The 27714-nt window shown below is 36.3% G+C and overlaps 2 protein-coding genes and 1 pseudogene across 2 annotated transcripts in view; 1 reads left to right on the top strand and 2 right to left on the bottom strand.

Annotated features, from left to right (window-relative positions):
• Window positions 1-27714, bottom strand: part of MACROD2 (mono-ADP ribosylhydrolase 2) — a 2133612-nt gene that overhangs the window by 1485419 nt on the left and 620479 nt on the right. The window lies entirely within an intron of this gene.
• On the bottom strand, window positions 1691-3250 carry LOC123814943 (cytochrome b5 reductase 4-like). Its single transcript, XM_045833094.1, is given in 1 exon segment — window positions 1691-3250. A coding segment is annotated over 1 exon segment (1560 nt).
• The window catches only part of LOC123814941, a 40020-nt pseudogene continuing 30406 nt past the window's right edge, over window positions 18101-27714 (top strand).

Below are 27714 nucleotides of genomic sequence, written 5' to 3'. Positions count from 1 at the left end.
CATCAAGTATGATTATAAATACTTACAAAATAATTATAAATAGCTTCATATTAAGTTATAAAATTCTTTGGCTCTTTGAACTTTTCAGATCCTGAAAAACACATTTCAGAATTTCAGATAAAGGATTTTGAGTCTTTAATAGTACAATGAGGAGAGACATATGCCAATGAAATAAATTGCCATTAGCTGCATTTTGGAAGAGAGATGGTGCTAGAGTTAGAGAAAGTGATAAACAGTAGACAAAGGTCAAGTCATGAGGGATGAACTTGGGTTAGCATTTCTCTAAGCCACAAAACTTTTTCGAGGCTTCAGAGCTTGTTTCCCTCCAATTGACAAGAGTAGGCAATGAAAATAAATTTCAGTTTGTGAATTCTTGCTACTTTGTCAGTCCTGTTGTGAGCCATCTCTACAAAACAGGAAACTTGGGCTGGGAAATAGATACACAGCCTCTGTTGGCTCTGCTTTCTGCCTGGGTCCTTTCTCATGCATTCTGCAATGAAACACTTTGGCCAGGGAGAAGAAGGTATCAATACAAATGAAATTTCATTTACCAAAAGATGGCGTAAGTCAGAAGACAATATTAAGAGATGCTATCTTAAAATGCAAACACTAATTTTGTGCGGAATGCAGACTATGAATGATTTGATTTTTGTGAGTGTGTGTACTTAATCTGTTTTTTTCTCACAGTGAACATATAGTATTTATATAACAGAGATTTGTTTTGTTTTGACGTGCTTTTAAGTCAATAAACTAGCACTTGATAAATAAAAATTTATAACATCAGAAAATGTAGCTATTCTAATTAACAATTGAAACAATATTAAGTTATGAGAATAAAAGCACAGGAAAGGGACTCTGACATTAAAGAAAGCAAAAATCAATATCCAAAATGACAAAATATTTTTTTTAATTTAAATCTTATGACTTAAGGTAGCTTATTATAATTTTATTAGTACAGAAGGAACTATTTGAAATAATAGATCCATAGTTACATTCTCTGACATAAAACAGTAACAATGTACTGGCAACTATGACTCTAGTATTGGTCAAAGCACAGAATCACTGCAACTTCTGCTCTTCATGTCCAAGGTTCTAATTTCATAATGCAAAACAGTGATTTTAATTTCAGTGTAACTAATTAATTTAAATAGTGGTGACAATATAGTTGATGTTTATTGTCTTTTCACAAAGTGCCTGGTCTATTGTAAACATAATACATATATTTTTTTTTAAGTTATAACATTCCATGTTTTAATATTAACAAGAACATACATGATCATTTCCTGAGTTGACAGTGCAATGTAAAATTTAATCTGTATTGCTAAGACATTTTACAGCATAGAAACATGATCAAAATGACCATTTACTTCATCAAGTCATAAAACACAGGAGCTCATTGTGGAACAGTGATACAATTTAAATGGCAAGGAGCTTTATGATTCGTAACAAACCACCTGTACGGGTTTGCTGCCATGACTGACTTTCCTGGCCAAAAATCAGTAGAAAAATAAGTTATGGTATAAAGTAAAGCCGACAGTTACCTATACTGAAGGAGCATTTAATTTCATTTGAGAAACTGGAGCCTGGAGCCCAGTTAACCTTTCAGTATATAAAAAAAGTTGTCTTAAAAAACCCAAACAACCACAAATTTAGATAAAACAGCTCAGTAAAAGACAATGATGGCTCTTCATCATCCATTAAAACTATGGATCTTATCTTTGGAAAAGTTAAGATCATGCAGCAACCTTATTCTCTGCTCTGTAAATGGCATTGGTCCACAAATACAGATGAGAACTTTGGATTTGTCTGAACTTCTTTTTAAAAATTCAGAAAGAAGACCTGATGAAATGTATCCCGTTTTGCCATTCCATTCAGAAGTAGGTGCTGAGAGAACAAATTCAACATCAAATCTTTTATCTTTATATGCTAATTGCTCCAACTGGCTTCTCCAAATTATACCATCTTCTGTTTTATTGAAGAACATCAGCTTTGCTTTCCTGAGACTGGGTATATTATTCAAAGCATAATTCACTACTTTAACCATTGGTGTGAAGCCTGTTCCAGCTACCAATAAAAAGAGGTCTTCCAATTCTTGGAACTGGGATATTTTCAAATTGCCCTCAGGATTCCTCATGGAAACAAAATCTCCAATCTGAAGATGATCAAGCTGTGGTGTGAAGAGTCCAGCAGGATAGATTTTGATCAGAAAGTAGATGTACTTATTGTTGGGAAGAACTGGGTCCTTGAACTCTGATAGTAAGGAATCAGATACAGGCTTATATGGCTTCACTATTTCAGTTCCTATAATAGTTAGTTTGAGGTAAACATGTTGTCCAATTGGCACCTGAAGGTAAGTGCTTCGTGGCAGCATCAGACAGAAAAACTTCATATCATGAGTAACATTTTCCTTGGAAATTAACTGGCATTTTCTGTAGTACAAACCTTTATCTTTCTTCAGAATAAGTGAATTGTGATTCTCCAGAGGATGACCAAGACATTCCCATGAAGTACTCTCCTGTTTCTTTAGGATAATCTCTATCTTTCCCACATTCTCAACAACCCACACAGAAAAATCTTGAATCTCATGGCTTAGTCCAATATGTATAAGATATAAATAATCCTTGATAATTGTTTCTGCTCTAAAGGTATCAAACTGATGATCAGCTATTACTGAGTCTAAATTGATATCCTTCTGTTTAGTATATATGACAATGGTGACTAAAGAGTCTGTTTGGAACCAGTCATAGCTTGGAGAAATAGGGCTTTCTTTGGCAAGTGTACCTGTCACTTGGCCCTTAGGAAGCATGCCATTTAAGACTTTCTTTTTCTCACTACAGTCTTTAGGAACAGCAGGTTTAACTGCCATTCTGCCAACCAGGCATTCTCTCAGCATGGATTCATAGTTGACCCAACAATGAACCTGATCAAAAAGGTCCGTGCCATCTGACCCTGCTGCTCTCATTAGTTCATCTTTTCCACCGGGATGATACTCTATATACGGGATGACATTATAAACAAGCCCTCTTATGCATATCCAACAAGCATCTTTTGTGTTGTGTTTTTTAAGTTCTTCAGTTACTTCAATTAACCTGCCTTTTAATCCTGTTAGGTCCTTCCCACTTTTGGTCAGTCGAATCCAATCCATAAGACTTCTGCCCTGTTTTTAGAGGTACCTTGCTACGCCCCCCGCAGAGGCCACGTGCTGCTGGAAGCTGCGGGCTGGAAAAGACTGGGAAGGGATGTTCAGCATCCTGGACCTCGGGCTCTGGCTCAGCCCGGGGTCCGCCGCCAGAGGGCGTCGTTCGGCAGGACCACTCTTCAGTTACACCTCCCGCTGGGGAGAGGCCAAGCCCCCCCATATATTTTCTCTTTTTTTCTTTTTTTTTTAAAGATTTTATTTATTTATTTTTAGAGAGGGAGGGGAGGGAAAGAGAGATAGAGAGAGAAAGAGAGAGAGAGAGAGAGAGAGAGAGAGAGAGAGACATCAATGTGTGGCTGCTGGGGGTCATGGCCTGCAACCCAGGCATGTACCCTGACTGGGAATCGAACCTGTGACACTTTGGTTCGCAGCCCATGCTTAGTCCACTGAGCTACGCCAGCCAGAGTTATTTTCTTAAACAATTTCCCCAAAAGTCCTATAACAAATAAGGCATTATCCTGGCTGGTGTAGCTCAGTGGATTGAGCACTGGCTGCAAACCAAAGCATGGCAGGTTCAATTCTCAGTCAGGGCACGTGCCTGGGTTGCAGGCCATGGCCCCCAGCAACTGCACATGATGTTTCTCTCTTTCTCTCTTTCTCCCTCCCTTCCCTCTCTAAAAATAAATAAATAAAATCTTAAAAAAATGAAATAAGGCATTCTTATTTCAATTTTAGACATGAGAAAGCTGAGTCTTGGAAGTTGGGTTGCTCATATAATAATGGCAGCGTTCAGACACAACCATATATTTTTCTCTTACTTCAAAGCCCATTTTTCTAACTATTGTGGTATATTTTACTTTTATAGATTCAGAAAATATACTGACAGTTAAATTTACTTGTTTAAATTTAGCAGCATCTCAGTATTATTCTAGGCCATGATTATAAACAGTAAAAAGTACCTAATCTATTTTATAACTCTAAAATTACTTTCATATGTGGTAGCCTTATGAACTGATAAGGGACTTATATCCAAAAGTAAAACCAAAAGTAAGTAAAGTAAATCCAAAAGTAAAATTAAATCCAAAAGTAAGTAAATCCAAAAGTAAAATTATATAAAAGCATATAATTTCTTTATTCTATAATTCTTAGGTAATATGACTAGAAAAACACACACATACACACACATAAATGTAAGATTACAAATAGGAGTATTCTGCATTGCCTACAAGTATTGTTCCTCTTTGATTTAAGGCATTGAGTAAAAATTCATTTGAAAATTATTTTAAAAGAAATTTTATGTATTTTTTTTAAGATTTTATTTATTTATTTTTAGAGAGTGGAGAAGGGAGGCAGAAAGAGAGGGAGAGAAACATCAATGTATGGTTGCCTCTCATGCGCCCCCTACTGGGGACCTGGCCCACAACCCAGGCACGTGCTCTGACTTGGGAACCCAGCCAGTGACTCTTTGCTTTGCAGGCCGGGGCTCAATCCACTGAGCCACACCAGCCAGGGCTAAAGGAAATTTTAAAAATAACAAATCTGATAGAAGAATCAGAAGCCACTAAACTTAAAATAATGAGTACATTCCTAAATATAAAGTTATTGGAAAAAAATTACATTACATGAGGCCTCAGAATATAGTACAAACCCTGTGGTAGTTAGTGTCAGAAAACCTAATATATAATCTGCACCCCCCCCATTATAGGTTGACTTTTGTCCCTTTTAAAAGATATTGAAGTCCTAATCTTCAGTGCCTGTGAATATTATTTGGAAATACTGTCTTTACAGATGACCAAGTTAGATGAAACCATTTGAGTGGTCCTAATTCAGAATGACTGGTGTCTTTATATAAAGGGAACATTTGGACACACAGACCCAAACATATAGAGGGAAGACCCTGTGAAGCTACAGGAAGAATGCCATCAACAAGCCAAAAGGATTCCTAAGGGTAGTAGAAGCTTAGGAGATAGGTATGAAACAAATTTCTCCTCAGCACCCAGAATGAACCTCTGCTAACACCTTGGTTTTGTGCCTCTGGACTCCAGAACTGTGTGACAATAAATTTCTGTTGTGTAAGCCATCCAGTTTGTGGTACTCTGTTACAGCAGCCCCAGGAAACTAATATATTCCATAACTACCTTTTTGTAATAAGTCTAATTTTATAGGCTTCAATTATTCTACCAGGAATTTGAGGAGAGTAGTATGTGTTACAATGCCATCAGTGGGTGTTGTGAAAGGCAAAGATACAAGTGCAAACTGTACAGCATTATCCAGACCCAAGTATGAGGAAGGCATGTTTAGGCAGTGCTTATGTGGAATGCCCAATGGGATTTATTTTTAGATGATACTAGTTTTTATACAGGTCAAGTTAGAGACACTGATTTTTTGGGCCTCTTAAAGGTGTTCTCTTAGGTGAAGCATAAAGGCAACTTCTTCCTTGATGAGAGAACTGAATTTAGAATATGACCAAAAACGTCATTTACTGAGACCCCTGATCTTTGTGGAAGGAAGAATCTAGCCCTTGCTCCCTACAATTCAAAGTCTGAAAGATCTGTTAAGATGGATCAGGATGACCTCCACTAAAACTCTGTGACAGGAAAAAGCAATGAGACATTGAAATGAAATCACTTTGAGGAAAGGGAGCACATGAATAAGAGGCTTAGATTTGGACATAAACATTTTTGAGAGATAATTTCAGTTCATGCCTTATGAAGGAAGGTCTTCTAAAGTCAGACATTCTGCCACTAGGCCACCTTTCTTTGGGGAATGATTGGTCCTGGAAATGTGAACTAAAGGGGCTGTAATCATGGCAGCCAACATGAGGTATCCCTGTGAGCTGATAAGAGACATAGCCCTACAAAAGCAATTGGGCAACAGGGAAAAATACTTGTGGCAGAGATGTGCAAGGTGAATGGCTCAACTCCAATGTGTTCTCTGCTGGCAGATGGAAGGTAGAATGACCAACCTTTGGATTTAGAAACCTTTGAGTTTCCTGAAAGTATTAAGAAGGAATGGAAAATCTTAGAAAGGAGAGGCTAAATGTCCTGATATACTGCTATGTCTGAGGTATTAATTTGACAAATAAAAGAAATGTGACTGTATTCAGGCCAAATTCAAAATATGGTAGAGACTATATATAATACCCAAGTCAGAGAGAATACAGCATGGATTAATGTCCAGTGGTCAATGTAGGTGCGTGAGATATCAGGTAAGTGGAAAGGGTCAGAAAAAGGTCATTTTTTATTGCCTTCCAATTGTGTCAGAGGGCCATGGTTGGATCTTATTAACATAAAGTGCTTAGAAGTACAGAGGTCGTAAATAAGGGATTTAAATAAGAAGACCCAGAATTTGGTCCTAATTCTGCTAGTTGAAGATACATATAGCTCATTTTCCTCATCTGTAAAATATTGATGATAATAATACCCTCCTCAAGGGATCGTGAGCATCAAAAGAAATAATGCATATGAAAGTGCTCTGCCAACTGAAAAATGTCATGCTAATAGTAGACACTATCAATTGTTGTACTAAAATAAGAATCATCCTGTAAAACCTCATATCAAAGTAAAAATTAGCCATTCTTCTTATCAATCATTCTGCCTTTATAATTAGCAATTTAAACAACTTCAGAAGGATCCAATAAACATGAGATTTCAAGTATTATACCATGCCAACATTGTGAAATTTCATTCTCTATAACATGAGCATACCATCCTGTTTTAAAGAGATACTAAGAGTGCAAAATAATCTCTGCAAGTAACCAAACTTGTTGCAGACTACTGGGCAGGATGGAACTAGAGAAAGGACAAAAATTATCCTTAACTTCAACCTCTTTGATGTAATTTATACCATCACCCACAATCATCCAAACTATCAAACAGTTTCTTTCCCTTCCAGTGCCTCACTCTTCCATGCACTAAAAACTATTAAGATGTAAAAACTCTCAGGTCTGAGAAAATTATAAATCAGAGTAGGAAACATAAAAATAAGTGAAAAACAAAATGGTACTTAGAAATCTCTCAATAAAAATAAAGCTATATGCTGCCAACTAATCAGGAACAAATTAGTTAATAATTTATTATATGTTCTGCTATTCTTCAGAAGAATAAAACTACTATAAATAATATTCAAATAAAATAAGAAAAGTCTGTCCTTAAAATTAGATGCTTAAACCTTAGTAGTGATACATAGTGTGGGGAAAAAGTAGATTTACAATAGTTTGTATGGAATATAATAGAATAATTAATAAAAATAAAAGAATAAACTCTATTTTCTGTACTCACAACTATATACCTACTTTCGCCCCACACTGTATGTTGCATCCCATTCAGTAATTAGACAATGATGCTGTGTCTTTGGTACTGACGAACTAAGGCTCACTTCCCATTCTCATACTGTATTCCCATCAGATCAGTGGGACACAATTGTTTCTAACACTGGAACATCTACATAAAGATATCTAAGGACTTGATTTTCACAGACCCTTTGTTAATTAAATTAATTTAGCAAGGGAGGGAAGAAGTCTTGACAAACTAATTTATTTAACTTTTTAACTTTTAAGGAATAATTAGGAAGATAGAGAATAATGCAGCTATAAAGAAAAATTCTAAGGAAAAGCTAATCTTGCAGGATGGAGGACGATTTTTCATGTCAGATACCTAGTTTTAGGGGAACTCTTAGTTACAAAGAACATTTACAAATAGCAGTTAGCCTATGGATGGTAATACAGTATCAGTGTGGCAAATAGAATCAATTTGATTCACCAAACTTTTATGAACAACTTTCTATGTGCTATGTACTCTGCTAGTTCCTGGGGATATGGGAGTGGATAAGATACAATCCATGTTCTAAAGATGCTTTGATGGTCTAGTAGGTAAATAAATAGTTATAATACAGAGTGTAAGAAGTTTAACCACACAATACAAAGGTAGCCCAGAAGATAAAATAATAATCTACTACTTACGAGTGAGGGTTGAGAAAATTATTGTTGGGTAAGGAATACAAATGTCAGTTTTAAGTTTATTCTAATTAGTGTAGGCTAGAAATTAGTTGGCTAATGAATCAATCAACAAAATGTTTGAAGAGAGAATTATGGGTAAGACCCTAAGAGGTTTAAGGGATCTAAGTAAGAAGTGATGACCAGGGCTAACTTAGGATATTAATGGACCCTAGCCACTTCTGCTTTTTAATGAAAAAAATTAAAAGTTATATTTTATAATTACTTTGGTATAAATATAATATATTAATATATATTAAACATTTTATTCAACCAAAAGCTCATTTTTTCCATCTGATTTTAAAAAGAAAATATTTCTGTGAGCTCCCCAAAAGTATTGAGGACTCTACACTGTGCCCACTGTCAGGCCTGGTGGTTGATTTTTATGAGCCAAACACTATGTAAGTGTTTCACACAAAGTTAACTCTCTTTACAGCTCTGTGTTTACAGATGAAGAAATGGGGCTCATGGTGGTAAGCAACTTTCACAAGGTCACACAGTTAACAAGACAGAATGCTAAGATTTAAACCAAGCTTTTCTATTAGATCCAAAGCCTAAGCGCAGTCTGAGAGGCAGATGGAAGCAATGTGATTAATAGGTAGGAGCTGAGCTCTGAAGCCTGAGTGCTTGAGTTCAAGTCTCAGAATTATAAATGCTATTTAGTTTCTCTGAGTCTTATTCTCTTTCTCTGTGAAGTGATAAAATCTCAAGGTGATAATTTTAATTTATTGATTTCAGAGAGAGAAGGGGGAAGACAGAGAGAGAGAGAGGGAGAGACATCAATTTGTTTTTCTACTCATTTATACATTCATTGGTTGATACTTGTATGTAACCTGGTCAATGGAATCAAAGCAACAGCCTTGGCATATTGGGATGATGCTCTAACCAACTAAGTTATCCAGACAGGGCCATGGTGATTATTTAAGGATTAAATTATTTAACACTTAAGTAGTACTTAAAATTGTGCCTAGCACAGAGTAAATACTTAATAAAAGCTAATTATTTTAATAAATGTTTAATAAATACATATTATTTATATATAACTACACAGTCTCCTATATTGATTTTTTACCAAAGCAGTACCTTTAATACAATCTCAGAATCTAAGAGATGGAACTGGTACTATTTTTCACATCATATAACTGAGAATATTAAGCTACTGAAACATTGAATTGACGGAGATCTATAAGTTTCTTGTGGGGGGGGGATATATTCTATGGCCTTGCCAAAAACTTTGGTCATTTGTTCCTGAAAATATTAATTTCTTATCATGTTAGCATTATCCAGATAGTGTGGTGGGCTGAATAGCAGAGTTTCTCTTAGTCTCAATGCTCTTAATTCCCAGTGACTGCTGAAAATGTCAAGCTCTATGTGCTTTCAACACCTTAATTCAACTGACAGGCCTGTTCTTCATTCAGTGATAGCTATCTCTGTCACTGGTACCACCTTCCTCCTCATGACATGGACTCAAAACTCAGCTCATTCTGAAACCCTTCCCTGTCCTCCCCTTCCCACCCACAGTGTCTCTTGCATCAGTTCCCACCTTTCCATTACTACTCCCACAGCCTGCTCCATTCAGACTATTTAATCTGCCCTTGACACGTATCCCATGGCTCTGCTTCCAATCTCTCCACCTTCTAAGCCATCCTATGCACTGCTGCTGAAAGAATCTTCCTACAGATCAAAGTCCAACCAGCTCATTTTAGCATTTTAGGCTTCGTACAATCTGGTCTAAACCTATTTCTCCAGCTTTGACTCCCTCTTATACAGCTCACATCAAATCAAATGTGAATATTGCCGAATATGTTCAGTATGTTCCCCATTTGTGACTTTCCCCCTACTAGATGCCTTTTGCTCTGTTTATGCTTATAAGAATTCTACTCACTCTCCAAAGTTCCAAATGCACCATCTTCCAATGATCCTTCTCCTGTCTCTTACCAGCTCCCTTCACATTTTCTGCGATCCATATCTTCAATACTTTAATAGTGTTTACCATGCATTTTAAAAGGGCTCAACATAAGTGTCATCTCTTCTGGAAGCCTTTGCCATCCCACCTTCCAACTCCTCCTATTCTTCTGCTTTTTATTAGCTCTTTTTTTAGTTGAATTTAATTATAGGGTTCTTGTATTATTGTATTTAATACACAATTTTCTAACTATTTCAGAATTCCTGTACCCTATTAGAGGGTAAACTCTTCACCGTGACATACCCAGAACACCTTTGTGGATGTATTGTTTTAATCATAAATTAAAACACAAATATATATTCTTTTAATCATATGTATTGTATAAGTCAGTATAACTATCTATCCCCATTTATACTTATACTTTGTATTAAACTTTTAAACATAAATACCCAAAGCCAAAAAACTTATCTAATTGATATAAATATAATGCAAATATAACTAAAGTGTGTTTAGTATATAATTTTTCATCTATCTACCTAATGATTTATATACTATGAATCTTCATCTTTGAATCTAGTGCAAGATTTATGGCATGACACAGCACCATGGAGAATATGCATAATATCAAATTGTAGGTAAACAGGAAGTCTGAAACCTTCCACTAATGGCACCTCCTAAGCTTCAGACCACTTTCTCTCTTGTACTTTCTCATGTGCACTTTGGCTATGAAGAAAGCTTCACAGCAAATAAATTCTACCACTTCACAGTAAGTGTCCCTAGTGAACATGACTTAACATGCAAATTAATTAATACATTTAGTTTCTCCAGAAAACTGTTGGCTAAAAAAACATGAACAATAAAGGGTTCAAAATATTAACAAAATGTATTTAGCACTGGGCATAAAAGTTCATATTACCATCATAAAATTATATTCTATGCTATCACTGTCATTTTTTAAAGTCATAGACTATAGGACTTACAACTACTAGTAGTTGAAACTTACTTAAATAATAGCAGAAATGTTAGACTATTCACATAAAAAATCAATTTGAAATCTTAAAAAGATTAATACTTCTGGAAAAATACATCTGAAAAAATACTATCTTTATAAAATATATAAAGGATAAATAGTAAACTAGAAATAACAAAAGAAATATGAGAAAAACATGCACATAGCTTAAGCAAAATTGTCTTAAACAAAATAAAATTTAATATGATCATGAGGTTTGAGTGAATCTAAAGATAAATGTGCTACTCACAGCAATGCTTCTGGGCATATCCATATGTTTAGCTGTAATTTTCATTACTTGTAAACTCTAATTAAAATTAACTTTCAACCCCAGTCCTTACTGGAAACTGAAAGCAAGCAAACAAAAGTAGAGAAGCTCAGATTTGTTTATGGTGGAGAACTTTGATAAGAATAATAGATTTTTTGACAGTTTATTTTTCATTATTTATTTATTATTTAATTAAAAATTTCTTTTCAATTACAGTTGACATACAATATTATATTAGATTTTTTAGGTGTACAACATAGTATTTAGACATCCCTCACCCACTTGCCATCTGGCAATCATTAATTTGTTCTCTGTATCTCAGTTTGTGTCTGTTTATTTTTTAATTTAATCTTTATTGTATTTTTTCATTACCATTTAGCCCCTTTTACCTCCTTGCACTGCTGCCCACATTCATGAGTATATTTTGAATCATTCATATTTAGACAGCTATAATGTGACAAAATAATTGAGTATAACAAAAAAGTCTAATAGAAGACACCAAAGTATAACTTTTAAAAATATAAAAATTTGTATTTGTATTTATGTCTGAATATTATACAAATGAGCACTAATACCAACTTCTTTATTATCTGTTAGAATTGCAAAATCTGTAATATATAAATTGGGAATAATATTTGGAGACTTAGAATAAAAGGAAAATAAAAGAGAAACCACTGGATGTTGCCACATGCAGGGTAAAATTCAACAACTGAGCTAATTATAGCCTTTCCCCTCAATGTGATTATCCCTAAGGCTGGTGAATAATCAACTAGCTTTCATTTCAGCCGACTTGCCTTCTCTATTTTCCTTGAAACAAGATAGTTGGGTAAGCCAGTTCCTTAGTGTTAGAAGCTTAATTTTCAAAGCAGATCTTTCAAAATGATTCCAGATTTAAATATGACAAAGTTTCTTGATATTTTCACAGGTTTTTTGTGGGCTAAACACTTCCAATTCAACTGACTCTCTGGGCACTCTTTCTTCTGTATTTCTTCAAAAACACTATTGTATTTGGAATTTAAAAGATTAAGAAATGCTTTTGTGAACAAATGGAAAGCCAAGAACAATGACTGCCTTAATTTCCATATAAAACTTATTTGGTTTTAACCAAATGTTTACATAGCAATTTATTTACACAGTAATGGAAATATAGGGACTGTGTGTGAGCAATAATGAATCCGTTTCATTAGGAATTCATCACTGACTCCCCTGAGAGGCAATAAGACTGTGAAAATTGTTCTTCAAACTTAATGCTTTTGCAAACCACATTTATGAGACAAAACAGCCATTTTGAAAAAAAGATATAGAGAGATATTTAAAACCATGACCCTGAATGCTAAATTTCAAATCACAGTAATTTACATATAGAATAAACTCTTAATGTGAGATGTTCAAATGATAACAGGTTGCTCCTGTAGGGCTTTACAGATTGCAAATCACATTTACAAACACATCTCATTTGATCCTCCAAACAATTCAGTAAGGTAGATATTATTAACTCCACCATACAGAGGTGCAATTTAATTTTAGAAAAGTTGGGTAATTTGTCTAAAAGCACAAGCTTAACAAGTATAAGTTCAAAGGAATCAAAACTATACCTTCAGATTTCCATTTCTTCACACTCTGCTACCTCTAAAAGTATAAATAAAGCAACCAAATGGTCACATAGTCATAATAATTTGGTAATTTTATTGGTGAAATAGGATAGGTAGAAGTACTAAAAGAAAATAAAAGTACTGAAGTAATACAAAAACTCCAATTTTCATGGACGGTAGTCATACATTGTATAAGGTAATTAATTAACAGGAAGGAATAAAAAGGTCATTTAAGAAAATCCATTCTCAGTAATGCTTTAGTTAAGTCATAGATGGTCATTCCTTCTGAAAGAGTGAGAGTTTTGCTACTTTGCTTACTTACAGTTACTTCAGGAGGCCATCATCTGAGGGAATAGTGATGTGGAAAAAGAAAAATTATAATCATCACAAATGTGACAATTCACTTTTATGAGTTTAAGGGTAGGATTTCCTTTTAGAGATTTTTGAGCATGAATTTAAATGGCTCCACTTGTGGTTTTTATTCTCTAGTCTTATTTAGTTATTTGGGAGTAGGCATGGGAAAGGGGACAAACTGTGTTCAACTAAAATGGAGTTTATTGAAAGGATGTGAGAGAGGGGCAGAGTTCAGAGTATTTTTATAGGAGTTATAAAATGACAAACCATGGAATCTAAGTTAGACTGGGGGGAATGAAGACAGGAGAAAAGGATGGACAGTGAGAAGGTGGTGGGTTTGAATGGATCAGTCATCTCAATAGGTCAAATAATTGTAATAGGGCTACCCGAGCAAACAAGCCAATGGTCAAACAATGGTGTATTAGAAAATGAGATTTAGGGGTGGTGCAAGTTCTAGTGATACAGGGACCAAGGTGTGATGGAGAAAAAAGGTAAACACTGGTGAGGAAGGCAAGGAATTGAGAAGATTAGACTTCTCAACTAGAATTCAAAGGACCATCCACATAAGGCTAAAGCCATTATGATATTGTTAGGAGTAGGAAGAGAAAGTGATTCAAGAGCTTGATTCTTCAATGAATAATGTAAACAAATAGGAAATTAAGAGAGGGAAGATGACCTATTTCACAGTAAAAAAAGTAACTATGGTCCATGATTCAAGTTTCAATACTCTACTTGCTATCAGAAATGTATATAAACCACAGATGAGTGAGTGAAACAGAGGAGTAAATTTGTGCCATTAAATAAAGGAAATCCCCTTCCAATCTAATTACTTTCAACTTCTAAATGTAAGATGGGAACAATACTCTCTTTATCACCTGTCATTTGACACATGGCTAGGACAAATCAGTTCCTGTATATTTAATGCAGATGAAACTTCTTTTACATTATACTTCTCAAAGGTCCTGGAAGTCCTGAAATATGTGTTAAAAATTTCAATTTTTTTTGAAAGCCAAAAGTTTCATTAATATTAAAACTCATCAAATAGAGGATTTGCATTTTAATGGCAAAATTTGATTTTTCACAATAAGGTAGAAACTCCCTTCTAAAGTATAAAAATGTTCATTGTTGTTGGGATCATTTTACTGTGAAAACAATCGAGATACATATGTGTGGTATGTATCTCTTTAATTTGGTTCTGCATAGAAAATAAATGTTACACATACACATAGAAGTCCATGTCTTTCAACAAATCAGTGTCTTCACTGCCAGTTAGTATATACACAGGCAAAACATTCCTGGAGAACACTCTGACAATGGGTAATAATGATAAGGACCATAAGAACTATGCAGCACTCAACATAGCAGTTCTAATAATTCACCCTGAGGGGGAAATTACACATACATGCAAAGAGGTGCTTACCAGGATGTTACTAATGTGGTTACTTATATTATGAATGATTAGAAACATAACTAAATATGAATCTGTTAAGTAAATTTTGATATAGAGTAGAATTCTGGCTGTCATTAAAAATGAAGATGGAGCCCTATTTTTTTTGCTAACATGAAAGGATGTTTAGAATGAACTAAGTAAACAAAGCTAAATACAAAACAACACATCTGATTTGACCTTTTTTAAAGAAGTATGTGCTATTAGTATTTGTATGTCTATATCTACACAGAGGGAAAAAAGCCAGGAAAGATATATAATAGTGGAATTTTGGATGCTAATTTCTCTTATTTATCTATATTTTCTAACTTCTCCACAACAAATATACATTGCATATGTATTTGTAACTGGGTACACCCTGTGGGGCAGGGAGGCAAATGGGGATTTGTAATGGGGTCCAGAACTCAGGGTGTCCAGGAAATATTAGAAACATACACACACACACACACACACACACACACACACACACACGAATGATGTCCTCACCCCCACAAGTCTGAGCTGGGGATGGGATGCATAGAGCAGGGCCATTGGGAGTTGTTTTGAATAGCAACAGTTTTGCAGATAACCTCCAAAACCGTCATTTAACATATCCATAACCTTTAACTGGTTTCATAGATATATTAAACAGCTGTGGCCATGCTTTGATCCAGGAGGATGGGAGTGACTTCAAGCCATGAAGTTACTGGGAGGCAACTCCCTCTGGGTATAACACCTGCCTAAAAGCTTGTAGATGACTGGCTCCACGCCATGGGACCACACCTGCCTGGACTTACTATGGCAGCCCAGTGAAGCTGGAAGAATATGGGAATGCTGGCAGGTGTAACTAATTGTGGGAAGAGTTGGAAATGGGGCTGCAGAAGAAGATTGGTACTGGGATTTAAACCAAGGAGAGGCAGCCATGAGGGCTTTGGGGGCTCCCTTTTTGCCACATGGCTTAGGAAGCAGGAGAGATTTTGCCTGGAAGAAAAGGGATGAAAGGATTCTTGCTGGTGATCCATGAGAAGGTGTCACATTGTTTTGGATTAACTAGAGATCTTGGCAACAACACAGCTGATGGTGCTGAAACCGAGGGGCTGCCTGAACCATGGACTTTTACTTCTTTTCTTGAGATATGGTACCCCAGACTGGGCAAAGGGGAGAAGTAAGGACTGTGAGTTTGTGGGTATTCTAAATTACTTTAGTAGTTTTAATGAAGACATTGTCATTACTCTAAGTCTGTATAACTCTTAAAATAGATAATCGTATAATCCCTTTCCTTTTCACCAATCTCTGGCATTGAGAGATGTCTTCCCCTGGAAGCAGGCAAGGCCAATCTAGTATGTGGGGCAGGAGGTGGATCCTCAGAGCACAAGAGTAGGTCCATTCGGTAATAGTGTATCATTCGCCCCCCTCCCCAGGGTCCATTCTGTAATATATTTACTTTGAAGAAATAAAAGTATTATATTATTTTAGAATTTATTTTTAGATTGTCTTAGCTTGCAATGGACAATTCAGATAATTGGCACATCTAAATCTTTTAAAAATTAATAGTTTATTTACATATATGTATATATTTTTGACAAAGGATAAAGAAGTTTTGTATTAGTTTCTTCCTGAAGCAGAATTTTCCATATTTGAATAAATCCACAAATGGTTTGTGAGTGCTATTTATTTTTTTTCATTTAAAGGAAGTATTCTAGTACCAATCAAGTGAGAGAGAGAATTTATGAGACTACAGACAGATACTAGACAGGAGAAAACAAAATGCATAGATGAAAAACTAGGGCAAAGAGGGTAAGAAAAAGTCAGCAGAAGGCCCCCTCAGGCAGAGTTATTTTATCCTTCTCTGTACTCCCACTATCTTCATTTGCATGTTTTTAAAAGCACTCATCGCATCTCATTTATTATCTCTTTAACTGCTTGAGATTCTCACTTAGTCTCTGTGATCTCTTTTCTAGACCTTTCTTCTAATGTCATGCTTGAAGCTAAAAGATGCTTATCAAAACTGTTTTAAGTGGAAGGAAGGATTGGATTACATTGAAAATCACCTATCATACCCCATTTTTAGAAGTCAGTAACTCTATATGCATGATGTTTTAAGTAAAAAGTAGCAGTTAAAAAAAAAAACATGATTTCAACATAATCACATTCATTTTGGAAATAATATATATACATATATACACACACAATTCTGAAAGGATACAAATAAAGGTTTATAGTGCTCTGAGTATGTTTGACATCTATTAAAATTAATATATCAATCAATGTATTAATAATATAGTAGTTCCTCCTTATCCATGGAGGTACAATTCAAGACCACTGGTGGATGCCTGAAACAAGGACAGTACTGAACCCTGTATATACTGTCTTTTCCCTATGACAATGTGCAGGGGTGTCCAACTTGTGGCCCACTGGCCGCATGTGTCCCCAGATGGCAATGAATCAAGCCAACACAAAATCATAAATTTACTTAAAACATTATGAGATTTTCTTGTGATTACATGTCACAGTGCATTTCATCTGTGGCCCAAGACACCTCTTCTTCTTCCAGTGTGTCCCAGAGATACCAAAAGATTGGACACCCCTGGTTTAATGTATAAATTAGGCACAGTAAGAGATTAAAAGCAACTTATAATAAAACAGAAAATTTATAACAATATACTGTAAAAAATTATGTGAATGTGTAACAGAGAAGTCTGGTCAGATCGCTGGGGAGCAGGCAAAGGAAACCCCAATCTGAGGGAACCCGCATCTGAGAGAACCCCATCCTTGGCAGGAGAGGTGCACCCCCGGAGCAGGGAGGGGCTGCAGAAGATGAACGTAGCTGGTCAGTGTCTGAATCCCTGGCAACTGAACAGGCAGGAGGAGGGGCAGGGAAGTTCTGAAGGCTGTCCGGGATCGAAACCATAGCTGGATCATAATTCCATACCCACAAGGCAACAGCAGACAACTAATGCAGCTACAGACACCGCTTGTACACCGCTTGTGGACTGTGGGGGCTGAAAAAGTCACAACTCGAGTATAACCCTCCTCACGCTTCTGGATCACAGCAGCCAGAGGAGGGGTAAAGGAACCGTGTGGGGCTGACACACTCGGTGGATGGTGGCCCGGAGTTGGCTGAGCATTTGGACACTCCTGCAGTGCATAGGATTTTGAAGGAAAGATTTAAAATGGTGGCCACACAGTAACTAACGCTCTCTTCCTCGCCCCTGGTCAAGGTGAGGAACAGAGTGCTTGCGGACCTGCAGGACACCAGGTTCAGCTTGGGTGCCCTTTTTGAGTTCCTTCACTTGCACAGTCAGCAGCCAGTTTTTGGAGGCTGAGTCCCAGATGCAGGACACATACACCATACCAGCGGTTGGCCTGCAGGACGCCAGCCCCGTGGGAAACTCTTGCCTTGCCCTGCTCACATGGTCTGGAGCAGGCTGGAGCAGGATGCACACCTCACCTGCAGTGGGCTCAGGTGGGATGCTGTCAGTCTTGGACTGCTCCCATCCCCTCGCCCTGAGAGCAGCACACAGACATGCAGCCCTGGAGCGCAAGCCGCCTTGGACTGTGGGGCCCAGTTGACTGAGCCCCTAGCAAGAACTGCTGCAGTGATCTGGCAATGCACTCCAGCCCTGGAAGAGGGAAAAAGCTGCATCGAGACAATGGAGACACTGGCTTCACAAGTGAGCACTCCAAAGAGAGAGAGAACTCAGAGATGGAGAGACAAAGACTCATCCATGTAGCAGCCTTTGACTCCAAAAGGGCAGATAAGAATGGAGGGTGCTCTCTGGACATGGATTTGGATTTCAGTTTTTGGGAAACAAGGGGAAATCTGTGTTTTGCAGAAGGGAAGGGCTTAGAGCAGAGGAGATCCTAGTTCCTCCAAATTGGGCTCCCTTTAATAAAACCCTTTTTCCTCCCTCACCAATCTCTGTTTTATGGTTGTGTATGGCAGCAGGCAGCTGAATCCCATTTTTCCTATAACAAATGTGTTCTCTCTGTCAAAATATCTTACTGTACTGTACTAAGGCTTTTTTCACTTAAAGTAAGCACTGCACTGCCTCTCTTTGGTATTTCCAAATTGCCAGCAGGACTTCTCTTGCGATTTGTGGTCATTATTATGTAAATAAGGGTCACTTGAATGTAGACACTGTGATATCTCCACAGTCAATCTGATAACACAGATAGCTGGAAAGTGACAAATGGGTGAGGAGCTCAGACAGCACGGAAACACAGGACAAAGAGATGATCCACATCCTGCACAGCACAGAGGTGGATGTGGAAAGATTTCATCACAGTGCTTAGAAAGGCAAGTAATGTAAAACTGATAAATTGTTTATTTCTGGAATTTTCCATTTAATATTTTAGGCCTTGATTGACTGTTAGTAACTGAAACTGCAGAAAGTGAAACCTCAGATAAGGGAAATACTACTGTAGATAAAGTTGGTAAAATTGATGAGAAATATCTTCTATGACACAAATTTGTCACTTTTTTCTGCTCTGTGTCAATAAAAATCAAATAAATATTAAAAACATAAACAACTTTTGCCCAAAGAGGATGCAATGGTCCTAGTTATTTTTAGTGTTTCTAAATCACATTTGTTTTGCCACAACAAAGCTGTTAATTAAAGCAGCTATAATGCAAAACTACTGAGTCAATTATATTCCTTGTTCCTTTCCCTCCCTCACCTCACCTTGTTTTATTTTTAATTCACGCTGCATGTAAATAACAATTAAAGTACAAATCAGAATGTTACTTGCACATATACATTTCATTATTATACATGATCTGTACTCCTAAACACATCTGCATTTTACAAAACATGTAGCCAATATTTTTCTCTGATCAACAGGAAAACTAATAATGTTACACAGCAAACAAGGGGGGCCTGGGACAATATACTATTACTGAAAGAAGCCCCCAGGTCCGTTATGTCTGCCACCAGAGGAAAGACGTCTCTCAATGCCAGACATTCGTGAAAAGGAAAGGAAATGTTTATTTAATGCTACACAAACTTAAAGTAGTGACCTAATGTCTTTATCAAAAATCCCAAAGTCCCTTAAAACACCCACAAACAGACACAGTCCTTCCTTCCTTCCCCCTTTGCCCAGTCCAGAGTACCATATCTCAGAAAAGGAAATAGAAGTCCAGGGCTCAGGCAGTCCTCTGGTTCTTCCCAGTTAGTACTCCATCTCGACTGGGAGACCTCCCTGGGTTCCCGGCACCCTCTGCTGAGTCGCCGGGATCTCTGCTAAAACCAGGTAGTGGTTCCCCCTTCTAAAGCTGCGGGAGTCTCCACTCTGGCAAAGGCACGTGGTCCTCTCTCCCTCAGGGCTGCGGGAGTCTTCACTCTGCTAAAGCTGTGTGGTTCTCTCTCTCAAGGCTGCGGGAGTCTCCACTCTGTCAAGGCTGTGTGGTTCTCCCTTCCCAATGGCTTTGATCCTCTCTGTACTTCCACAGCTGCATGGTTCTCCCCCTCTGCTCAATGGCTGCTGCATCTCTGGGTTTAAATCCCCACACCAGTCTTCCTCTGCAGCCCCTTTTCCCACTCCTCCCACACTCGGCTTCACATGCCAGAACTCATATCCATCCAGCTTTCCCATCATGAGTCTGGGCAGGCGTGGCCCCATGTCATGGAGCCAGTCTTCTCCAAGCTCCCACGCAGGCGCTGTGACTCGGGGTGGGGGGGGGGACCTGCCCCCCAGTTACATCTTGGTGAGAAAGTTACTTCCATTCCCTTGACTCTGTGCCTGGCCACACCTATTTAACATATCTAAGCGACCAGCCAAAGGCTATAGATATGTTAAATGACCACACCAGAGGTTAGCTGCAAGGCTGTTGCTATGCAAAACAGCTCTCAAGGGCCCTGCTCCATTTGTCCCTTCCCCCAACCCACACCTGGGGAGTGGGAGTGAGGACATCCAAAAATCTCCTGGACACCTTGAGTTCTGGACCCCATTTTAAATGCCCATTTGGGGTCTGCCCCTCTTGGCTGCACCCTGTAACAATAAGAGTATATGTATGTTATAATAAGCAAATATATTTGCCATAATTAATATACTGAGTAAATTGATTGTAACAATCATCTATCATTTACCTAAAACTCAAATTATCTTAGAAATGTTTTAAAATCATGTAAGACCAAAATTTAAGGATTGATTGGCCAGTACTTAATTTTCTACATATGAAAATAAATTTTATGGTTAAATATAGTGACTACAAACAGAAAGTAACATTTTATTTTATATTGTTTATACAGGAGAAAATATCATGCAATCTATTAGTGCTAAAACAGATCTGCTAAAGCTAGTGCCAGTAAGTGATACCTTTGCATACCAATAAAACCAATTTATCTAAAATATGGGAACTAAAATAAGAAAAGACATGTAAGAATATGCATGTCTTATATATTTTCTCTTCTTTTATTTATTTCTTAATTTTTAATTCACACCTGAGGATATATTTATTTATTTTAGAGAGAGAGGAAGTGAGAGAGAGAGAACAAGAAAGAGAAACATAGATGTGAGAAACATTGGTCGGTTGCCTCCCAGACACACCCTGACCAGGTATTGAACCTGTTACCTAGGTGTGCGCTCTGACTGGGAATCAAACATGCAACCTTTTAGAGTACTGGATGATGCTCCAACCAACAGAGCCATCTGGTCAAGGTGACTTTTTCTTTTAGCAGGCTGTTAAATGTCCAAAAATTCCTAAAACATAAAATCTACATAAATCCCCACTTAATGTCAATAGCTTCTGTAATTTTAAGTGAAATGATATATAACAAAATCAATTTTACCACAGGCTAATTGATATAAACAAGAGTTAAGTTCCTATGGCATCCCATCAATGTTATAACAAAATGATATGAATGAAACAGTGTTATGTGAGGATCTGCTGTATATTTTGAGTTACTGTGCTTGACTTAATTGAGCTCCTTTTTCCAAATTAGCTTAGCCATGTATAGTCATATTTCACCTTCTAATACTTAGAGGGCTTTATATAACCTTCTTATTCAAATATCTTTCATGGCTGCCTCTTACCTACTACATCCATGTACTTTTTTCTTTTGCCTAGTTTTTAAGAAACTCCAAAGCAAAAAGAGACTCCTCCATCCAGATATATTTATTGTGACTCCTCAACAAATGCAGCTGAGTCATTCATATTTGCCATGTGCTTCTGCAATCAGTGTTCTCTACTTAGCATGTTTTCCTTCTGCTCAATGATTCCTGCTACCTTCATATTCAGTCCATTAGGGAGGAAGAAAATTTTCCCTGCCCTTCTAGTTTCTTCTGGCTGGCCTAATAATTAAATTGACATGAGACAGATTAACTATAGAAAACAATCAAATTTAATTATGTGCATACATATGGGAGTTCCATAAGAATATGGGCCTCCAGGACAAATCAGGCAGCTGAAACTTATGCTATCTTGAGCTAAGAAGAAGGGTGTAATGGTGTGAGACTTCAAAGAAGAGGAAGGCAATTCACAGGGAGATGAAATGAATTAATGTTTAGTAAATAAATGTTTGCTTGGTCATCTAGAGACAATAGACCACAGAGAAGACTTTGATCAAAAGGGTTTTGCTGTGTTTCTTCATGTCCACCACACCTAGTTCATACTTAACTGTGGTTACATATGGTAATAGTTTTTCCTATAACAGGACTATTTTAAATTCCTTTAGAGAGTTTGCAGGTAGGTCAAAGGATCTTCCTGTGTCTTGTTTTCTAAAATATAAAATAATCTTCATGCCAGAGAGACACACTTTGAGGTGGCAAATTTTATTTCCCTCACATAAATTGCTAACCAGGTACTGAGCTCACCTTACTTAAGAATATTACAGCACTTAAATGTACACATTCATTAGGTAACTACATGATTATATATTATTTCATATTGTATGTATTTCTAGAACTCTCAGCATATTGCTTGGTGTACAGTGGCTTTCAATACATATTTGTTTGACTGCTACAGCAAAAGGCTGTTGTAACACTAGCTAACTCGAAATAATGATATTGGTCCTATCCCCAGAACCTGTCTTATAAAGGCACTAAAATAAAGTTTAAGGTACATAAAAAAGCTCCCTTCAAATTTATGAGGCTATACATTTTCTTCTAGACATCAAAGTGTGCTAAGATAATGTTCTTCTTTTGCAGACATGGAGTGTTGATGTCCACTTCATCATTGGCTTTTGGTGTTTGGAAACTGCCCTAGAACTATAGGTGGCCAGATTTAAGCACAGGTGCTGCTGAAATGGCTTTTAGAACAGGCATCTCTGAAAATATTCTAAGTTTTTTGCTATGAGATATACTTGTAGGAAGCCAATCAGCAATGTAATTTTGCGAAAGGAAACTACTAAGAAATGGAGAGGAAAGAGCTGACATATAATGATTTGAGTAGAGCCTCTTATATCCCCAAACCAAAAAATTCTCTTAACAGCCCTGTATTCTTTTGAGGAAGAAGGTAATGAGGGGAAAAATAATTAAATGCATTAAATTTGGAATACAAAGAGAAGTTTAAGGGCACAAATTATTAATAAATAAATAAAGTTCAGCCAATGGATAAGTCAGGTCATTCAAGATAAAATAAATATTAAATATAGAAGAGAGAATAATAGGAATAATTGTAATAGGGCCATTACATACACCAAAAAAAGAAAAATGGAACAAACCCCAAGAAATAAAAATTGGAGAGTGTAGTCAAACCTCTAGCACACTGTGCAAAATGGATGAATTTGGATATTTCAGGAAGGGTGTGTTTATAATTCCACTCTGAGAGTATGGGGTATGCTATAAGGTTGAATGTGTTGTAATGTCTTCTCTGATTCAAATCTTGCTGCTCCACAAACCTCCAAACACAGCCTGAATACTCTGCTAACTTGTCCAGAAAATATTTCTTTGAGTAAAGAGTATCGGGAAAAATTTTCATTTATATTATACCTACAATCTTTTTTTTCTAACTATTATGGTTAGAATGACTTTACATCCCCTTTTGCCCTGAATGGTCCCAGTTTATACAAAGTATTAATTATTAACAGTGCCCCCTTTGATAACCAAAAGCATCCTAGTTTGGATAATACATTTATGATCAACTAATTGTAGTCAAAGCAGCCTAAAAGAGATAAAGAGGTATGAATTATAAAATAATAAAAATATAATTCTTACATGGCTGTAGAGGAGAAAAATTTCCAAATCCACATTTTCCAAATTCTAACTTCAAGAAGCCATTATATAAATGTGTTCCATGGCTCAACATAACTTTTCCCCAATAAATGAAAAGCAGCTCAAAGCACATCTCTCACAGATGGGAAAGGTCAGTAATGTCAGCTTTGTATATCAAAGCAGTGTGTTTTACTAAGTGCTGCAGAAATTTATGCTATACAATATATGCAGCATTTAGAGAATGCCATACAGATGTAGCATTTTCCAGTTGGTTGTTTTTAGAACTTTTGTCCTTGAATTTTAAATATATTTTACCTGGATTTTCAGATGAACTTGGCATCTAGTTAGCCACAATTTATATAGTCAGAAGGAGGAAAAAATAGTGCAGAAAACAAAATGAGAGCAAAAATGATGCCAGAAAAAAACCCAAACATTTCAATCATTATAATAAATGTGAACAGTTTCAATGCTATCGTTAAAAGATGGGGACTCAGAATGGGTAGTGCTACATATATAATTGAATGGTTACAGAAAGATTCTATCTAGATGATATAGTAGTATAACAAACACAAAATGAGATATAAGAAAACACAGATAGGCAGTTTAATTAACTCAGAAACCAAATCAATCAACAAAATGAGCATTTTCCCAAAGAGATTGGAATTGAAAAAAAAAAGAAATTCAGGAGATGAAGAACTCAAAAAAAAAAGATAAAGAATGAAATAGTGAGCATAGAAAACAGAGCTGACCAGATGGGGGAAAAATTAGTGATATGGAAGATAGAAATCTAGAAATGATGCTGAAGGAAGAAGAGACTTGAGCATAAAATAATGAAAAAACTCTGATAAATATCTGACTCCATAAGAAGATCAATATAAGAATAATAGGCATATCAGAAGAAGAGAGAGAGAAAGAAATGGAGAGCTATTCAAACCAATAGTTGATGAGAACCTCCTAAACCTATAGACAGAGCTGGATCAAGTCCAAGAAACAAATAGAACACCTAATTAGCTAAATCCAAAAAGGCTTCCTCTAAGGCCCATTGTATTAAAAAAAGAAAGTAACCTATTACAGGAAGTTGATCAGACTTCTCAGCAGAAACTCTATAAGCCAGAAGAGAGTGGAACCAACTCTTCAAACTACTGAAAGAGAGAAATTACCAGCCAAGAAAAATATAGCCAGCATATTATCCTTTAGATCTGAAAGAGAAATAAAAACTTTTTCAGACATACGTAAGCTAAAGGAATTTATCACAATAAGACCTCCATAGCAGGAAATAATCAAGGATATTATTCTACCCAAAACAAAGAACAAATGGTCACAAAACTATGAGTAAGATCACCAGCAAACTTACAGCATAAAGAGGAATAATTTGTGACAACAAAACCACAAAAGGGGAGAAGTTAAAGTCTGAATTTGCAAAGGCGGTTGGAGGTCAGATGCATTCAAAGGAAAAGGACTGCTCTAAATACAATTTTTTTTTTATAAACCTAATGGTGACCACACACAATAACCTCCAAAACTGACATGTAACTTTAAAAAAAAGAAGAGACAGAGGAAAAAAGTATGAAATACCATCAAACAAAAATACAGACAGAAACACAAAGGAAGAAAAAACAATAGAGTTACAGAGCTACCAGATAAAAAAGCTAAAATTGTAATAGAAAATTCTCATACATCAATAATTACCCTAAATGTAAATGGACTGAGTTCACCAATTGAAAGACAGAGTAGCAAACTGAATCAAAAAACAAAACCCAACCAGATGTTACTTTCAAGAGACATCTGACCTGCAAAGATGAAAGTAGATTCAAAGTGAAAGAGTAGAAAATTATTTTCTAAGCAAATATGGCAACATTCACAGAAAAGCAGATGTAGCCATTCTTATATCTGACAAAATAATTTCAAGATAACAAAGGTAAAATGAAACAGAGATGGACATTTTTTAAAGTTTATCTTTATTGATTATGCTATTGCAGTTGTCCCATTTCTTTCTCCCCTGAACCCCTATCCACCCTGTACTCCCTCCCTCCAGCATTCCTGCCACTTAGTTCATGTCCATAGGTTGTACATATAAGTTCTTTGGCTTCTCCATTTCCTATACTATTCTTAACCTCCCCCTGTCTATTTTGTGCCTACCAATTATGCTTCTTATTCACTGTACTTTTTCCCCATTCTTCCCCCATCCCCACTGATAACCTTCCATGTGACCTCCATTTCTGTGATTCTGTTCCTCTTCTAGTTGTTTGCTTAGTTTGTTTTTGTTTTTGTTATAGTGATAAAAAGAACACTACACCAAAAAGACATAACACTTCATAATATATATGCACCCAATCAGGGAGCACCAAAATATATAAAACTACTAAAAGAACTAAAGGGAAAAAAAGACAAAAAGACAGTCATAGTAAGGGACCTAAATACTCCATTGACAGCTCTAGATAGATCATCCAAACAGAAAATCAATAAAGAAATATTAGCTTTAAATGACACATTGGGACAAATGGATATAATTGACATTTAAAAGACTTTCATCCCAGAAAATCAGATTATACATTTTCCTCCAGTGCACATGGATGATTCTAAAGGATACGCCATATGTCAGGTCACAAAACTAGCTTCAACAACAAAGAGCTAGAAAAAGAAAGAATAAGCACAGTCCAAAGTCAGCAGAAGAAAGGAAAGAATAAAAAATAGAGCAGACTTAAATGGAAGAGAGAATTAAAAAAAAACTATACAACAAATAATACAACAAGGAGCTGATTCTTTGAAAAAAGATTAATAATATTGACAAACCCTGGCTGGATGCACTAAGGAAAAAAGAGAAAAGACTCCAACAAACCAAATTAGAAATGAAAGAGGAGAAGTTATAATATTACAGACATCACAGAAATACAAAGGATCATACTAGAATGACATGAAAGACTATATGTGACCAAATTCAACAACCTAAAAGAAATGGATAAGATCCTAGAAATAGACAACCTTCCAAGACTGAATCATGAAGAAATCGAATATCTAAATAGACTGATCAACAGTGAGGGAAGTGAAACAAATATCAAATACCTATAAAAAAATAAAAGTCCAGGGTCAGATGGCTTCACTAGCAAATTCTACCATTCAAAGAAGATTTGATACCTATCCTTCTCAAACTCTTTAGAGAAATTTGAAGAGCCCTAGCTGGTGTAGCTCAGTGGACTGTGCACTGGTTTGCAAACCAAAGGGTCACTGGTTTAATTCCCAGCAAGGGCACATGCCTGGGTTGGGGGCCAGGTCCCCAGTGTGGAGCACATGAGAGGCAACCACACATTGATGTTTCTCTCCCTCTCTTTCACCCTCCATTCCCCTTTCATAAACAAATAAATAAATAAATAAAATCTTTAATAAAAAATTTAAAAGTTTTGAAAAAGAGTCAATACTTCCTAACACATTATACAAGGCCAACATAACCTTGATACAAAAACCTGACAAGGATAACACACACAAAAAGGAAAACTACAAACCAATATCTCTGGTGAATATAGATACAAAAACCCTAAACAAAATTCTAGCAAATTGAATACAACAATACATGAAAAAATATGTCATGATCAAGCAGGGTCCATTCCAGGGCCACAAGAATGGTTCAACATATGCAAATTGATCAACGGAATATACTACATTAACAAAACAAAGGATAAAAGTTCATATGATTTTTTTATTGTTCAAGTATAGTTGTCATACAAAAAAGCATTTGATGAGCTACAACATCCATTTATGATTAAAACAGTAAAATAGGTATAGAAGGAAAGTACCTCCATATAATAAAGGCCATATGCAAACCTTCAGTTTATATCATACTCAATGGTGAAAAACTGAAAGCTTTTCCTCTTAAATC

This window comes from Phyllostomus hastatus, unplaced genomic scaffold (assembly GCF_019186645.2).
Source record: "Phyllostomus hastatus isolate PE091 unplaced genomic scaffold, TTU_PhHast_1.1 phas_contig_17, whole genome shotgun sequence".
Lineage (NCBI taxonomy): Eukaryota > Metazoa > Chordata > Mammalia > Chiroptera > Phyllostomidae > Phyllostomus > Phyllostomus hastatus.
The sequence above is the reverse complement of the archived record's forward strand: the minus strand, read 5'-3'. Positions and strand labels throughout refer to the sequence as shown.